An 18,005-nucleotide genomic window follows, 5' to 3' on the forward strand; every position below is an offset into this window, starting at 1 on the left:
AACGGTGGCCGTTATTTCGCAAACTAAGTAACACATTAGCGAATCTATAATTGGTAAATCATTAATATTTCAAACAGATGTCGGACATATGAAGGTGCCTACCTATCCATATTGGAGCTAGCTATAATAGACGAACAACTTTTGCCATATATAAAAAATCAACTAAATCCGTAACTAATTGCTTATGGACGAAACGGTTAAGGATAATTTCATGTAGTCAAATTTGATCTTTATTTTTTTTTTACTATCATTCAAAAATCTTGAAAACAAATTTGAACCACTATGGCGAAAAAACAGTGTTAAAGATTCTTGATTGGCCAAGTTTTCTTAGTTCGATTCGGTAATTTTTTATATTTTTCATCGAGACAAAACGAAAGAAAATTTGTATTTTACCGTGAAGGTGTGTGTATATTGTAAGTATGAATGTACAAATACGTATAAACTTATAAAGAGCATCTGTTTTTAAATCAAATAAATAAAATAATTCACAAGGGCGATGTAAATATTATATAATGTTGTATTAACTTAAATCTTCAAGTTTGGAGAAAAGATGACATATCTATTCATTTTTCAGGAAAACCAGAGTAGTAGAGTTTGCATAGCACTAATGCCATATTATGTCATTTTTCTCGAATCAAACATGTTTAGTTTTTATTTAATTAATTTCATTCAACATTAGTACGTCAAATTTTAGAATTTGTGAAAAGATACAAACAAATAAAGGTTAGTTTTTTTTAGCTGGCTAGGTAAAATTCTTTCGCGAACCAAGAATTGAGAAACTCTAGGCTAGAACTCTCCCGAGGGGTTAAACAAAAATATAAATAAGGCAAAGGGTTTTTTTTTAATAATTATTATCCTATCATGTTAGTTGCCCATAAAGTTATCTCAGCCCGGACACTTTATTTACTCTATCCCACTTACAAAGTTGAGTTTCAAAGCCAACCTGAAAGCTTATTATTGTAATCGTTGACCGTGTGCAATTATTGTATTAAATTACCATACATAAGAGATTTATTTTCTAACATGAAGCGGTTAAACCCATCCCAGCAATTACGAGTTATTAGTGTATCCTGTTTGATTTATTATCCTTCCGCGTTCTAACTACCCCTAGATAAAGGGAACTGCCCGCTACAGGAAGGCAGGCAAATACATGAATAATGTTCATATTAGAAGTAAACAGCATTACCGAGCAAATAATAACGTTGATTGTGAATTGATATCATCAATATTTCGCAGCAAACTGCAATAGAAAGTTACCAATATATTAACAAGAAATCGATTTGAATATTTTAAATATTTTCCATACACCGGATTATTCATTTTTAATTTAAGTTTTACTTCGTAAATATAATACCAATATTTCTTTAAATCTATTGTGACACGTGTTTCGACGCATTCCGCATCATTTTCAGTACGCATTTAAACACATACGGTGTTTGAAAATGATGCGGAATGCTTTGAAACACGTGTCACAATAGATTTTAAGAAATAGTGGTGTATACCAAGTAAATTTAAATTAATGATGTATAGATATTACCACAAAGTGACTAGAATATTGCTAGATTATACACCCTACGGGTGACATAAAAATATGTTATATTGCATGAGTAGGTAAATAATAAATTTACAAGGTAATGAATATAATATCTTGAATAATTTCACACATATTATTTATATTTTTAGAATTTTTCGCTGTATATTTTACAATATTTATCAGATATGAATACTATGGTAGTAGTTGTAAACAAAATATGGCTAAATATTGCTCCCACCGCTTAGTCATTGGTAATTGTATTGAATTTTTTGCTTAAAACATCGTTTTTGTATGGAAAAAAGAGTTTTTCTTCGAAATAAATATTTGGTTTTGAAAATAAAAGAGATATTGAATGGCAAGGAGTTAAAATTAAAGAAAAAAATCAAATACATATGTATTTTTTTAAATTGTGCGCGGACAACGCTTGTGGCTTCTCGATTTTCGTGATAATCATAAGTTAGTATGACGACGATACAATTTTTTATTTAATTATTTCTTAAATATACATCTACATATAATTTATCTGCATTTTGGCTCTTTGGGCATAGCCTGTGATGAGCGGAAATAACAATAATTTGATACCTAACATGTGATAACTCCTTTCAGATCGTTGGGTCTACAGTTGGCATCGTTTGAAACAAAAGAAAAGGCAGATTCAATAACAACGTATCTCACAAATGCTGGTAAGTAAAAAATGATAATCACCACTTTTTGATTGGTCTGGATTGACGATCCGGTGACGATTTTCAACGGTATTTTTTCAAATGGAACATGTACTCGCTTACCGCCGATATGAAGATTTTCCTTGGTCAATAGTCGGTCGGGCAGTTTACTGATTGAGCCGTGAAGGCGAATTGATTGGTGTAGGGTTTATACTCTGCTACACGCGCGACCATCGGACATTCACCGCGGAAAAGCATTACGTTATCATTTCATTATACTCGTACGCATCCAGTATAACTCGGCTCAGCCTTCTTCATTTAAACATGTACCTACACTTTGTTTAAACGTATATGATACTTATGTAAGCTTATAATTTACCAAATGAACTACAAATTTAAGAGTAGATAGATATATATTAATTGAACAATTTTTTGTAAGTCATAATTTTGTGTGGAAAAATTAGGTCTTGATAATTCAGGATTAAATAATATATAAATGATCGTTCTTTCAAAATCTTAAATATACTAAAATAATTCAAAGAAATATTAACAACGTTGCATTCGAACGGGTGTGTTTTTTATAAAGTCGTTTTGATTTAAAAAAAATACTGTTAACATTTTACAAATAAACCAAAAATACATTTCTCTTAGCTTTTTTTTCAATATCTATTTTGAATCCAAAAGAAATTCTAATTTTCAATTTAAAAGGAAATTAAAGTTTACATTTTAGAAATAAAAAAATATTTCTCTAAGTTTTTATTTTCAGTGTCTATTTTTAATGAAAAGGAAATTCCAATACCCAATTTACAAAGAAATCAAAGTTGACATGCAACAACAATAAAAAACACGTTTCTATTAGCTTTTCTTTTAAGTATCTATTTTGAATGCAAAGGAAAATCCAATATTCAATTTACAAGGAAAATGAAGTTAACATTTTACAAAATAAAACACATTTCTTTAAGCATTCATTTTCAGAACACAATTTCTCTAGGCTTTCCTATTCAGTATATTTTTTTAGTGCGAAGAAAATTCCGAATTTGGTTCATACGCCTCGCATCGACTGTACGACTGAAGTTCGGGGTCATTGTAGCGTAGATTCGCTGTCATAACTCTAGTTAATATGGTAATGTTTATGTAACATTTCTAAAGGGCATTGTTGGTGCAATCTCGCGGATTGCATCACGAAGTCGTGAGAATAGGGCTCGCGTAATGCGTCCGGCGCGGAGGAGCACGCGTTGAGGCGCCCGAGAGCGGACGCAGGACGGGCACCTATCTCCCCTACGAATCTCCACTGCCTTGCGCCTTGGTGCAGTCTGCATTCTGCATTCTGCGTTCTGCGTTTTATTGCGGTGCATTTTGCATCCCTTGCGCACCGTATAGACGATAACATACCGCATTACCAGTTTATGCCTAGGCATATTAAAGTGCGTTCCGATTGCTATCTCTCCGTAATAAATTTCTACGATTTGTTGATTTAATGCACGCTTTGCCGAGCCCTTCAGGTTATAATCAAATTACCAAGTCGTAATAAATATATTTATTTATGGCGATTTAAAGGTGGAGACTGACCGGAGCATTTCGTCGTAACGTAGCACGTTACGGTGCGAGCATTCAGGCAGTCAGTACAGCGAGTCGAGCGCTCCATCCATAGTTTCTGATGCTGGGTGATGCTCGCCGCGAAAGATGTAACGACGTTATGCTCCAGTCAGTCTCCACCTTAAGATTTTGAACGAACGAACATTCATATTTTTTATTTCATATTTTAGTTTATTCATAACATTCATATTTTAGTTTACACAAAACCCCGAATAATCATGACCTATTAATTCCAATTCTTCAAAACCTTATCCGCACCCAATGATGCATAGAGCACTGCATCATATAAACACAGCGTTATCTTGACCGTTATCACATGAAGGAAAGATGATCAGCCTTCCGCTCCAGGTACCAGTCCAGGGTAATATTAAATAAATTTTAGACTGAAAAATCACTAATATTTATTTTGACCCTCATGGGAATCAAACCCGAGACCTCCAGCGTGGTAGCCTAGCGTGATGACTACACACTTATTTATAAATATATATATATATATATATATATATATATATATATATATATATATATATATATATATATGTATGTATATATACCTATATATATATATATATATATATATATATATATATATATATATATATATATATAAGTAAATATATATATATATATATATATATATATGTGTGTACATAAATAAAATTTGTTACGCAATATAACACAAAAAGCAATTTTCACGACGTTTGCATCGTTTTGTAATTTTAAATCAGGGTAACTGTGATCACAATACGACAAAGATAAATATGAAACAAGTGACGTTGCACTTACAATGTTTCCAATTATTACGTAGGTAGATAACTTCCCGACTACATTTACTTCCATTACAAGAAATTTCAGTGTGTCCAAGCGTGAAATGGCCTGAAACTCAACAGGCCGGATTGTTTCGGGAAAAAAATAATGTCGTCAACCTGCCAGCCGTCTCCGAGACCGTGAAAATTGAATTCAATTAAAAGGATTCATTGACCCCTTTTAGCGTACGTAACGTGAATCGAAAGTAACGGGTTCGAAGTCGGTGGCAATGAATTATAAAACGATTGAAGGTGAAACAATTAATTAATGTCTTCAAAATTTACCGCAATCTTTTGTTTACAATTTTTCCCACGTACGATAAACGAAATTTAATAAAAATACTATACGTCAAATACTTGAAAGTGGCCGAGTCAGGAGTCGAAATAACCGTCGGGTATGTATAAGGAGATGCATGAATGAGGAAAAGGCGAAGATTGTTTGCAAAGTTATTACGGTCTGGCGTTCAATTCTCTCTGCCTACTCCTCCGGGAAGCGGCGTGATGGTTGGTTAGATAGTTTATACTGGGAGATAATACACTTTTATAAGTTTTTTTTTCATTATTATGTGATCTCTTAAACGCCAAGAATGTTACTTTTACTTCTAAAATAATAAGTTTTTTTTTATTATATTATTTATTCCAGTTTTATTTCCATGTTGTATTTTTAAGAATGTTTAGTAAAACGTCACTCGTAGGATAGTTAAGTAATCTAGGCGTAAGGCCTAGTATTCGTTAAATAGTAACTCCATTGCCTTTTAAACATTTGACGTAATTTTTTTCTTTTTAAACATTGTTTTTTGTATTATTTTTTGACATCTCATTAAAGATGAAGAAGAATATGGAAGTCTGGGCACTTACGGGGCTGACGACCGTCATAGGCTGGTTTAAGTGATCACTTTACAACATCCATCAATTCTACCCATTATTGACAACCACACTACTCAAATTCACACACTCAAAATGTTGTAAACTGTTTTTTGTATTAAAAAAAACCTTATCTTCGAAATGAATGTGGTCTTGAAATGATAATAACTATTGCGAGTATGGCCTTCAATTCTCAAAAAAAAAAAGCGCCATTTTTTTTGGTCCATTTACCAAATTTCTCAATGATCATTTCAGGTTACAACAAATACGACTTCTGGACGTCGGGAAATAACTTAGGCACGGACATGTTCCTGTGGATGAGCACCGGCCTGCCCTTCAACGCCACCTTCAACTACATGAAGAGGGCCGGCGACGTGGCGCTCCCGGGGGCAGAGCCCGCCCCGCAGGCGGCCCCCTCGCACAGCATGGACCCACTGGACGTGCCGCAGGGCAGCACGGCCCCCCAGCGCACTGCCAGGCACGGGTAAGCGAGACCCCATTATTTCAGTGATAAACCCATATATATTTAAAGGCTCCCAACCACATTCCCGGATCTGATGCAGTAGCATCTAGGCTCTCTGACAGTCCTCTCTCGTTAAGCAATTATTTTATGAACTAAGTAGCTAAAATTATAAGAAAATGTGGAACAAAATTCTATCCCGATTTAACTGTGAATTTACATTTCATATGGACCCCATTATTGTAGTGATAAACCATTTGACCACCAAAATCGGCTTCCAGTACTCTAGCGAGAGACCTGGCATAAAATATTTGAAAGCTCCCAACCGCATTCCCAGATCTGATACAGAAGCATCTAGGGTTCCTGACAGACCTCTCTTGCAAGGCAATTATTTTATGAATCTAACAAGCTAAGTAGCTAAAATTATAAGAAAATGTGGAACAAAATTGTATCCCAATTTCAGTGTAATTTTTTTTTAAAAAGAGAAATTGTGTTTTAATTATTTACAAAAACACTTCAATCTCATACTATGTCTGTGAGTCTAAGCGGCTCATTATTAAAAAATATGTATCAAATTGTGGTAGAGTGGGTTCAAACCCAGGACTCAGACTAAAGAGTCTGCGACACTAACCACGGGACCATAACCCGGCACTACATTTACATTTCATATCTTTCAATTTCCTTGGCACTTGCGATAAATCATCATTCATATCCTTTACCCCAACATGAATCCTATTAAATATATAAACCACCTAACCATCATATCCCATCATCGCAGGGGTAGGCAAAAATAATAGAACACCACACCAATCTGCCTTAACAAACAATCTTCACCTCTTCCACTTTTATATATCTCCTCATACGTTCCTGCCGATTATTCCAACTCCTGGCCTAACCGATTCTAAGTATTTGAAATACTTGAACAGGCCAAATTTTCATTGGTCTTCTACAGATTTATTTCCAACTACATTTGCTGCATAAATTTTTATGTATAAAATATCGCTCACTCCTTGCAAGAACGTCATAAATAAAAAAACTTGATTTTTCAGGAGAACGTTTTTAAAGTTTAAAAATATAACACAATACATTAAAAATAAATATCCAGCCACTTATTGAACTTTTTACTGTGCAACAGATCTTTTTAGGTAAAACCTAAAGGTTTTTTTCTCCATTTGAAAAATATTTGGTATATTTAAAAAAATAATTAAACAATGCCTTTTCTTCAAAATGCAAAAACAACATTTTCTGCCTGTAGCGGGTAAATTTTAAGTTAAAAATATGCCCTTTTGCTGGGATACAGTACATTTTCTGGGCATCCCGAAAACATGTACAACTGAAAATTGACGATTTTTGATTTATGACGTTCTTGAAAGGAGTGAGCGATATGTGAAAAGGGTATTAACGATAGTGTTTATTTGCCCTTTGAAGAAGTACGGAGCACGTGCTGAGCGACGGATGCGTGGCCCTGAAGGCGCCGACCTTCCACTGGGAGCCGCAGCACTGCGGGGACATCAAGGACTTCATCTGCGAGCAGACCAGATGCTACTACTACAACTACGGCTCCATACCCGTCTCGTCGGCGCAGGGGTAAAGCCAACACCAGGTGAGATACTTAGCCAAAGCGACCTCCAGTGGCCAGATTCTCGAGAGCGTTCAGTCACACTTTCCAGTCACACATTCCATGTGGCTTCGTGATATGCTCGATATCAAGCAAGTTGAATACATACTCGAGTCATGAGTTCACACAAATCTCTGGCGTAGAATCTTGCCTCTGATGACACTTAACGACCCACCCACCAAAGTGCGCTTGTGAGAAATTCGACACCTAAACGTGTCACGTAATATTATCGACGCAATACTAACTGACCAATTTTAAAATAGATTAACCAAGTTGTAAATATACTACAAATATTACTGCAGATTCACTTGGTGGATGGGCGAAAAGCTTTGCTTGGTATCTCATCATGAATTTGCCACTTTTTATTTATTTATTGACTGCATGACAATGATTCTCAGTTCTCAGCTGTTTGTTATATGTAAATATCTCTTACTTATCTTTAAATTTCAGCAATGATAAAGCAAATCAGAAATGCAACGACTGACTATTGGTTCACCCGATTAGCCGACTACTAACTAGTTAGCCATTTTTGAAGTCAAAAGGCTCAGAAGTTGGGGATTTATTTACGAAAATTGTCTTGTACTATAACTAGCAATTTTTTTTTGTATAATAATCTAACCATGAATGATTTTTTTTGGTTACCTACCTCACTGATAGTGATATTTTGATAAAGAACAAATAATCTGTGAGTGGAAAGTAGGGAAGTACCTCAAAATAAGTATTATTTTCTGGTTCAACTGATAAACCGACTAATCGGTTAATAAAAATCATAAAAAAAGTAAAACTAATCTATAAAGCTAAAATGTACAAAAAATTAACAGTGAAGTTCCGTGTTGATGCATGATGAGGAGAATGTTCGATTAAAGTGTTTATCTGAAGCCAATATTTGAGCAGTAAAATAGTAGTAAGTACTGAAGCTGAGAATCGTGAACGCATCGAAACATTATTTAAGTACATATGTAATTTTATTTGCGCAGGAAGCCTCTTTCTCTGACGACAACCACTACAGCCCCACCTCTGACCAGCTCGTCCCCCGCTCCCCCCCGGTCGGAGCACCTGCCTACGCACTTCACCCTCAACGACCTGCTCGGGAAGCTGCGCCCCAGCTCCCTGGACGGCCTGCAGTCCCCTCACCTCAAGGCGGCTTCGGCTCTGGCCCACAAGAACCCGCAGATCGACAGCCACTACTCGGGGATCAATCACCACGACCGAGTTCAGGACAGCCAGGGACAGGTTGACAAGGCAGCCACCGCGGCACCGAGTACTTACGACGGAGACACCGATGTCAACGACACTCCTACCCAACTACCCAACGAACCCGACAATTCGGTCGATGACGAAGGCAACGCCACTCTTGGGCCGTACAACCACAGTGCAGACATGCAGATGGGGGACGATCCTAACGCGTACGCCGCCGCCAACAACGCAGGAGACGACTACGTTTCCACAATCGAGCCCGATGTTGTGACAACATACCGTTCGGAAACTATGCAAAAGATAGCTGGTAAAGTTCTTGCGGCTCCATCCTATTAAAGTGAAAAATCACTTCAGCTGTGAATATAATGTCATACATGTTCCGCAATTAGACTGTGTTTTAACATCATAAATAAGATAATAGTAGAACTTAATAATTTTCTCGAGAAAATATGAATTAAGAATATGTAAGATTAATTTTATCGATTCTCAAATGATTTTAGATCTAAAAATTAAACACATGTTTGCGTTGGCATTTTCATAGTAAAAATACATAAAATATTCTGTCAATTCAAATTCATGCATACAAATTAAAAATACAATCTCCTATTATTTGATCACGGGGGATATAAATGACAGTTTTGATAATAATTTGAAGAAGCATTCCAGGGGTTGAAAGCAAAGCACTCAAGGTTTTGGCAATTGCGGTCATTGAATAGTTAAGATTTAGATATTAATGATTACTTGCCAAGATCTTATCATATTTGGTGACAGAGGGGATATACACGGCTTTGTTTTCAATCTCCAAGTATGAGCATTATGAGCTGTAAGTTCGAGCTTATACAAACGCAAAAGAAGTGCAAAACTATTTGTAGACTTACTTTATAGATACAACAGAGGGAGCGAAGAGAAATACTTAGTGATAATGCCTCCATTAATGTAAAGCTATAATTAATATTAAGATCTTTATTTTCGATAAACATTTCAAAAAGAATTAAATGTATAATTTTCTATAAAATGTCCTTGTTTTTTTATTTTCAACAAACCACATATACTACAAATTATAACAATTTGAAATTACAAAAATCATAATGTTTTGAACAATTCCTCACAAAACCACCAAACTGGTTACTCATTAGGAAAGTATCTTTTCACTTACCAGCCGTTGATGACACCTTCCACATTGAGTATTGGAATTATCTTGAAGATGTAGTGTGACCGGAGCTTATTTGAAAGTGCAGAGTTGTTCAATAAGCTTCCCAGAGCACCGTCCATGACCCAAGAAGCATTACTCTCCCCTGGATGAACTCTCGACGTCAAAAAAACAATTTCTCTTGTCTGTAAGAAAAAAAGAAGACAAATAAATGGTAAGACAACAAATCTTTCAATGAATTGTGTATTAATTTGCTGATTCCTCCGATTTTACTAGTTTCAGCAATATTTAAGAAAAGTTTATTAATTGCTTCTGAATTCAGTTTGTTCAAGCACTTAATAACTTCTCATTCTTTCGTCATTAACACCTACCGCACAAGGAATATTATAGCAGTTGATTCTAAGTCTACTGCCACATGTAAGTATAACGACATTTTGTTTAGGTTGAGGGCATTTACAACTTTGAAGTTGAACAATTTCACTTCAGCAGTGAGGAATTCACTCTACGCATTATTTGTAAAGGCTGTAGGTAATATTTAGTATCAGAAATTAAGTTGATTGAGTGTACGTTTTCCATGTTTGGCCAATGCGATCAAACTACCATTTATGTGTAGACAGGTCGATAGGTACTACATATCGCTCACTCCTTTCAAGAACATCAAAAATCAAAAATCGTCAATTTTCAATTGTGCATGTTTTCAGAATGCCCAGAAAATGTACTATATCCCAGCAAAAGAGGCATATTTTTAACTTAATATTTACCCGCTACAGGGAAGAAAGTGTTGTTTTTGCATTTTGAAGAAAAGGTATTGTTTAATTTAAAAAAAAAAAAAAAAAAACTAATTATTTTTCAAAAGGATAAAAAACCTTCAGGTTTAACCTAAAAAGATCTGTTGCACAATAAAAAGTTCAATAAGTGGCTTGATATTTATTTTTAATAAATTGTACAATATTATATTTTTAAACTTTAAAAACGTTCTCCTGAAAAATCAAGTTTTTTGATTTATGACGTTCTTGAAAGGAGTGAGCAATATGTACAATATTACTTACATGAATCGGATTGGTAGGGGTATCCTCTGCAGTAATAGTGACAAGAGGTATTTCATTATTGTTGAGTGTGTTACACAGAGTGTCCATTCTGAAGTAAATGCCTCTAGGAAGATTTTGGGACCAAATCCATATTTTAGTCTATAATATTTTAAAGAGATATAATAATAGTAATGGGATACATATAATCTAATACAAAGACAAAATATAAAACGAAAACTGACCATCATTTGAGTGTATGTGTAGGGGTAATGGTATGCTATGTAGCACACATCATTGGAGTGCGGAAAATCTATTGTAAAAGTCACAGTGAAGAAACATTTTAATGGGGTTTTGCTTTTGATACATTGGTAACTATTTTTGTAGTAACATATATCAGATCCAACCCTACACCATCCTAAAATAGTGGAAAAATAGAAAACTCAATAAAAACGTAACAATAAGGAGCTTGCTCATTAATCAAATATAAAATTAACTAAGCTAAATATGAATATGAAATATGTACCTGCCTAAATAAATGTGTAAACCTTTTTACCACACAGCCTATGCTGATGTGGGATTTTTGTTTATCAATAATGTTCAATTAAAAATATAAAAATAATGAATTACTATAGAAAATTCTATATTTCTGGATAATAAGTTTGCGTTATGTTATACATATCATCAAAACTTAAGCTCCAAGAAACATTAGTTTCAACCAAAGTGATAAATAATAATACATTAATAATATGTATGTTACCTACATATTGCATTGTATTATGTATTTGATATGTTTTCATGATTTTTTAAAAACTTTATAGTTTTCTGTCATGTACTTGTATTTTGGTTGTAAGTGGTGAGATTAGTAGAACTATTAGAATGTCAATAGGAAGTCAAAAAGTATAAATTTTAAATAAAAGCTAATAATAAAACTAAATCACCATCATTATTTGGCGGTTTTTATTACCTTAAAAGGTTTTGGTAATTTTTGGGTTTGCACATTTAACTTCAAGGATTGGAATAAATTATAATTAGTTTTAAATTACTACTGATATGAAATAATTAAACAACATTTTGGTTTTGGGTTGTATCAATTAATTTTCATGACATGTCTTAATGTAAGAATGAATGTTCCAAACCAAATATATATTTAGCGGTTTTAAATGTAATAGTAAATATCAAATTTAGCATAAGTTTCATTAAAGAGAAAACAAATCACTTACCGGGTCTTCCTAATACTGATTCTTTAACCGAATACATGACCGGTTTCATGCCGAAATTAAATTGACTATCTGGTTTTTCACAATTTATAACATTAAAAGTGTAAGAGCCACAGTTGGTCATATTGCTGACTTCGAAATAAAACCACAAATGGCGTTTCTTGGCATTCACATCGGGCATTAAAATCAGATCATATTCTCTTGGACCTATCTGTAATAAAAATATTTTAGAATTTGTTAAAATATTTATTTTCTGTGCAAGTGCCTCATTAAAAAATAATATTATTAACATTCTGGGACTCAATTTTTGACAAATACTTTATATCTTTCGAAGTTAGTGATTTTTTAAAGCAGAGCCATCTATGTACAGTATACGCAATTATTCTTATTGACGGTATTCAAGCTGTCAACGAATTTAGAATTAATCTAAACCTGTATTGTCATTTATCAATAACTTGGTAAGAAAACCCAAGCTATGTATGTTTGAAGAAAATTAACAATTATTTTGGAACCAAGCTCTTGGTGCTATATCTGAAAACATACAGCACCAAGATATAGCATGATAAGATATAGCATAATTCAAGATTATTTCAATTCCTAAATTTGCATTTGTGTTATTACATAAATAATATTTAGTAGTACTTAAAGGCCAATAAATTTTATTAAGGTGGTACAATAAATAATACATGTATATTATTAAAATTAATATTACTTGAGTCCAAAAAATTTAAGGAGTGGTAAAATAAGTAATTTATGTATATACCTGTATAGCTTTTCTTAAATTTCCTGATTCAAAGCGAGACTCAAACTCCAGTTTCTTTAATGGAAATGTTTTAAATGATATTCTATGAACGTCAGTATTCGAAAGTAATCTGAAAAAAAAGAAATTGAATTTCTTTACTTTTTGCAGGTAAAGTATAGGTAAGAGTAATGTTGAAATATTTGGAGTTGATTTACCAAATCATGATTATATTTTTATATGATTTATTTTAAGATTTCTTGTACATGTAGATTGATAGATTACTACGGATGCGTTATATTTTAAAAAAGGTGGTTTAAAATATTACCTATCAGTTAACACAGATGGCTCTTGGGCAGAGAGATTGTCTAAGCTATAGACTACTTCATTCATATCAGTTTCGGGGTTGATAGCACGCTCCACCGTGTTGATCATCTTCTTTCTAAAAATGTTCAAAATATGCAATTCAATAACAATAATGAATCATTTGGTGCATAATTATTAAATGTCTTTGTATGAATGGTTTCGAAAAAGATCTGAGTTCCTAAATATGACCTAAAGTTATAGTTAAAGACTCAAATAGAAGTTAAATAACTCTAAATAGAAACTTCACACTAGATATCATTATTAGTTAAAAATATTGGGTAGGGGTGAACATATTTAGAATTGTATCATAATAATTATGACATCGAAAAGGTTATTCGTACAGCACAGGGAATTCCTGAGATAAAACATCACAGAGAGTGATCACAATTTTATATTTGGAGGAAACGCATGTATTTATTACATTAACTCTTTGAACCCTAGAGGCCGGTAAACCGGCTTTATTAAGTAATGCATATACCCTAATGGCCAGAATACCGGCCTCAACATCTATCCTCATTACCCTACGGCCTGGAATACCGGACTGTGAAGAAAAAACCGAGACGATACTTTTGACTTATTGTGACGTCATCGCGAGTATGAGAGGGGGGAGAACTTGTTTGAACATGAACTCAGATTAATTTTGATTAATTTAGGAGAGAAATTTCATTTTTAGTCAAATATAATTTTTTGGTCAAAAATTACTCAGGGGCTCAGGGTTAGGGTACTTGTACAATGATCGCTTCAGGGTTCAAAGGCTTGATTATTTATCAAGGATTTACACAACTTTACTGTTGCTTAAAGGACGGTTAGAAGTAGAAGAGATATAATAGATCCTGTGGAGGTATTTTTTTGTAGACTTCATCTAACGACAATGGAGACCTCTATTGTCATATTCGGTTAGATTGTGGCGCCATCTCCGGATCGACACTACATCACTATCCAAATGTTACATACAAAATTGAAGGTTTAGTGAGTTTTCAAAATAAATAGAATAATACCTGCAAATCATCCTGTCCATATCATGTTGGAATTCAGGAATTCCTAAAGCATCACCACCTTGCAGATCAGGGTAAGCTACTTTTACAAAGGGTATAATGCTTCGGACTCTAGATGCGATAGTCAAATAAACATCTTCCACTGATGTTAATTTATTCAAATCTTGAAGGATTTTAACATTACATTGTAAATTACCTGAAACAAAATAAAATGTGTAAATTTTTGTCATTCAAACTAACTAATATAAGGTATTTTATGTAATATTACCTAGAGATTCAGTCTTTTTCAATTTGGTATCTGCATGGAATTGCATGTGCATTTGAGTCTTGGTTTGGACGTCAAATAAAATGGAAGGGGAGGAGTTTCCGAGTGCACTTTTAAGCGAGTAAGAATACTTTGATCGGTTTACAGAAAAATCTGACAACGACAGAGAACTGGATGCTATATCTAGCAAGTTATCTTTAGAACTGCCTTTGATCAATTTCAACTGTTTTTGTAACACGGAAAATTCTTTGAAAAATTGGTTGTACCTGAAAAGAAAAAGGATAATCTATGTGTAATATTTAAAAGGTAAAACTACTCACTCACGTCATCTTCCTGACATTTTGATATTGTTGGATGGTCATTGATTTCTATACAGACATGGGAAATTTTTATAATTTACAGATTGTTGTGAAAATGGGACTAAACTGTTAATCAAACAATGTCAACCATAGAAACAAAACAAGGAGTTTTAAACAGATGTACTCGTTGAATATATTGTATTGTTAATCCGATCGAAAGTCAAACAAAAAATAGTTAAAATGTGGGAAGCGGTTCAGAAACGTCAAGAGTTGAAGTTAGTTTGGTTAAAAACTTACCTAAAAAATTTCATTTTTTCTTAATTCATTAACTCAATGCATTAAATATTTCAACACATTGTATATTTCAATAAAAATATATGAATTTTGAATCTGACCTTTTTAAATCCTCTATATCTCTCTCGGAAGACTGGAATAGAAAACTATTATTTTTGTTTGACAATGCCTCATCGGATGCATTGAGACTATTATCTAAATCCGAATCCAGTCGTTCCAGATTGAGATCATCCTCTTCGGGAATCTCTTCTTCATCTGAACTGCTTCCCAAGTAGTCAAAGTCCTCATCAGGTTCCATTATAGGCCATTCTTTAACAAACCAAAAATTGCAAGAATTCATCAAGCAAAACAAGGAAAAACAAGTTTTTAAAGTAAATATTTAAATGAGATGAAGTATTCATTAAAAAAAAGGAATTAACTAAATCAGCAAAAGTCTGATATTTCATTAGCTCACCGCTGATGATATTGGACAGATCAAACATTGCTGGGTTTTTGGTGGGAACTGGTAGATTCCTGTTGTTTAAAGAGTGACATATAACCGAGCTGATCTTAGAGATGAGGCGATCATATGTTTCATCATCAGGACACGATGTACAGAATTTGTACAGAATTTGGATATTCTTTTTTGTTGCTATAGTCCGTCGACCTGACCCTGAAACAAGAAAATGTACTTAAATAACATTTTCTAACATATGTATACAATGTATCATTCCTGAGCATTAAATTTTGTATAGAACATATGAAATTATTTGGATAGGAATATTCTGGTAGAGTATTGAAAGCTCCCAACCGCATTCCTGGATCTGATACAGAAGTACCAAGGCTTCCTGACAGGCCTCTTTTGCAAAGCAATTTTATTTTATGAACTGAGTTGCGAAAATGATTAGAAAATGTATGACCAAATTGTATTCCCATTTTACTGTGAATTAACATTTAACAGCTTCATGTCTCTGTTAGGTGAGGTCAGATAGTTCAGAGAGAAAACGCCGGCATGGCACGGGTTTAAACTGTGCTTCCTGTGATGATTAACCTACTCCATAGAAACTCTAAATTCTGGAAGAGCAGTGCGAACTGTAGTTAAGCACCTTGGGGCATGTTAGATGTTTATTCTCTAGCAAGTCAAACAGCGGTAAAGTGACTGAGAAGGGACGCCAACCTGAGACCATATGGGAATCTAACAATCGGGTACCGATTCTTATACATGGTAGTCAAACGTCCCAACTGCACCGCTACAAGGTTATATTGAATAATCAACTAATAAAATTGGAAGAGAGAAAATCATAAATATATAAATACTTGTGATGCAGACATGTTGTAATGATTGAAGAATCCGAGAGATTATTTTTGTTCTTATTTTGCCTTCATATTTTTCCCAGCGATCGAATATGCGCAGTAACAATATGACAATACCAGCCTTAACTATTTGCGTGCAGCATATTTCTAGAAATAAAACAGGGATTTTAATTAAATCGTTAAGTTAACCATACCTGTTTTGAAACCATTATTTTGTCAGTGTTCAACATACTGTTTCTACTGAGGTAATCCACCGTGTCTAGGCAAATTCTCAATCTTATATTTGGGGCATGTCCTAATGCCATCAAAACCTTTTCATACGTCGTAATAACGTCATCTCGTACAAGAATAGATATGGTAAGGGCTAAAATCAAAGGATACACAATAACAATGAATATAATATATAATAATAATATATAATATATGGGTAGAATTGGTGAATGTTACACGTGTGTAAAGTGATCACTTAAACCAGCCTATGACGGTCGTCAGCCCCGTAAATGCCCAGACTTCCATATTATTCTTCATCTTTGATGAGATGTCAAAAAATAATATGATTTATACGAATTGTTCAAGTTTGCGCCTTAGGGATACCTATATTAAATTACGTCGTCTTTAAGGTTTCCAATTACTATTTACAAGGATTCGACCCAGACTTCCATATTCTTCTTCATCTTTGATGAGATGTCAAAAAATAATACAGTGAATATAACATTGTAAACTTTTTCAGAGCATATCTTTAGATGGATTGGATGGATTACAATAATGATATTAATAATGTCAAAAAGACTGAAATGCATCTAAAATGAAGTTCATTATAGTAGTATGATATATTGAACATATTCCATTGAGAGCATCGTAAGGATTAATGGGATAAAAATCATTTTGGGAATTATTAGATCCTTATAACTACTTTACAATATTATTTTTTTGACATCTCATCAAAGATGAAGAAGAATATGGAAGTCTGGGCATTTACGGGGCTGACGACCGTCATAGGCTGGTTTAAGTGATCACTTTACACATGTGTAACATTCACAAATTCTACCCATTATTGACAACCACACTACTCAAATTCTTGGAAGTTCTATACTATATATTTGAACCAATTTAGAAACCTTGTTCTTGAATCACTAGAACTTCACTAGAGACATCTATTGGTGAGATGTAAAGAAGCTTTTTACTAAGCAGAAACTCTTATATTAGTATGTGAGGACCTCACATACTTTACAATACTTTATAATAATTATCGATGCCATTTTTGTCAGATTACTTTGTACAGTAAAAGCTTATACATTTGAATATCATAATATATAACACAATTCGAAAAAAAAGAAAAGTAAAATTTATAACAACACAATTACATATGATACATAAAAGAAAATATGATAAAATAAAACCGTACCGCTTTTTGCAAGATGTTTCATTAAACTTAGAAGTGGGAAGACAACCTTATTATTTGTGTAGTGAATTTTGAGAAGATTGTGGATGATTTTAACTCCCCCATATGTGCGAAGCTTAAGAGGAAATTTGGAATCTGTAAAATAAATAATAAAAAAATCAGCAATTATATAAAGAGACAAAATTATAATGATTTGAGGTTGATAATTAAGATATTATGT

General features: G+C 33.6%; 2 protein-coding genes across 5 annotated transcripts in view; one reads left to right on the forward strand and one right to left on the reverse strand.

The window, feature by feature from the left end:
* The window catches only part of nw (narrow), a 35,901-nt gene extending 26,149 nt beyond the window's left edge, over nt 1-9,752 (forward strand). The window contains exons 3-6 of one of the 2 annotated variants that reach the window (XM_088277435.1): nt 2,141-2,217; nt 5,718-5,946; nt 7,351-7,525; nt 8,518-9,752. In XM_088277435.1, the coding sequence (XP_088133561.1) occupies nt 2,141-2,217; nt 5,718-5,946; nt 7,351-7,513 (469 nt within the window). In that variant the 3' untranslated portion in view covers nt 7,514-7,525; nt 8,518-9,752. The remainder of the gene's footprint in view (nt 1-2,140; nt 2,218-5,717; nt 5,947-7,350; nt 7,526-8,517) is intronic. The other variant, XM_088277427.1, reaches the window with a different exon arrangement.
* The window catches only part of LOC148313953 (cytosolic carboxypeptidase 1-like), a 134,422-nt gene that overhangs the window by 82,730 nt on the left and 33,687 nt on the right, over nt 1-18,005 (reverse strand). For all 3 annotated transcript variants that reach the window (XM_088277466.1, XM_088277474.1, XM_088277483.1), the window contains exons 7-19: nt 17,789-17,920; nt 16,616-16,747; nt 16,387-16,530; nt 15,545-15,742; nt 15,192-15,399; nt 14,501-14,763; nt 14,236-14,428; nt 13,200-13,313; nt 12,896-13,004; nt 12,136-12,343; nt 11,158-11,330; nt 10,937-11,074; nt 9,894-10,072 (exon numbers count right to left, since the gene is read on the reverse strand). In XM_088277466.1, the coding sequence (XP_088133592.1) occupies nt 9,894-10,072; nt 10,937-11,074; nt 11,158-11,330; nt 12,136-12,343; nt 12,896-13,004; nt 13,200-13,313; nt 14,236-14,428; nt 14,501-14,763; nt 15,192-15,399; nt 15,545-15,742; nt 16,387-16,530; nt 16,616-16,747; nt 17,789-17,920 (2,191 nt within the window). The remainder of the gene's footprint in view (nt 1-9,893; nt 10,073-10,936; nt 11,075-11,157; nt 11,331-12,135; nt 12,344-12,895; nt 13,005-13,199; nt 13,314-14,235; nt 14,429-14,500; nt 14,764-15,191; nt 15,400-15,544; nt 15,743-16,386; nt 16,531-16,615; nt 16,748-17,788; nt 17,921-18,005) is intronic.

This window comes from Brachycentrus maculatus, unplaced genomic scaffold (genome assembly GCF_059751285.1).
Source record: "Brachycentrus maculatus isolate JH-2025_06_01 unplaced genomic scaffold, ASM5975128v1 h1tg000004l, whole genome shotgun sequence".
Lineage (NCBI taxonomy): Eukaryota > Metazoa > Arthropoda > Insecta > Trichoptera > Brachycentridae > Brachycentrus > Brachycentrus maculatus.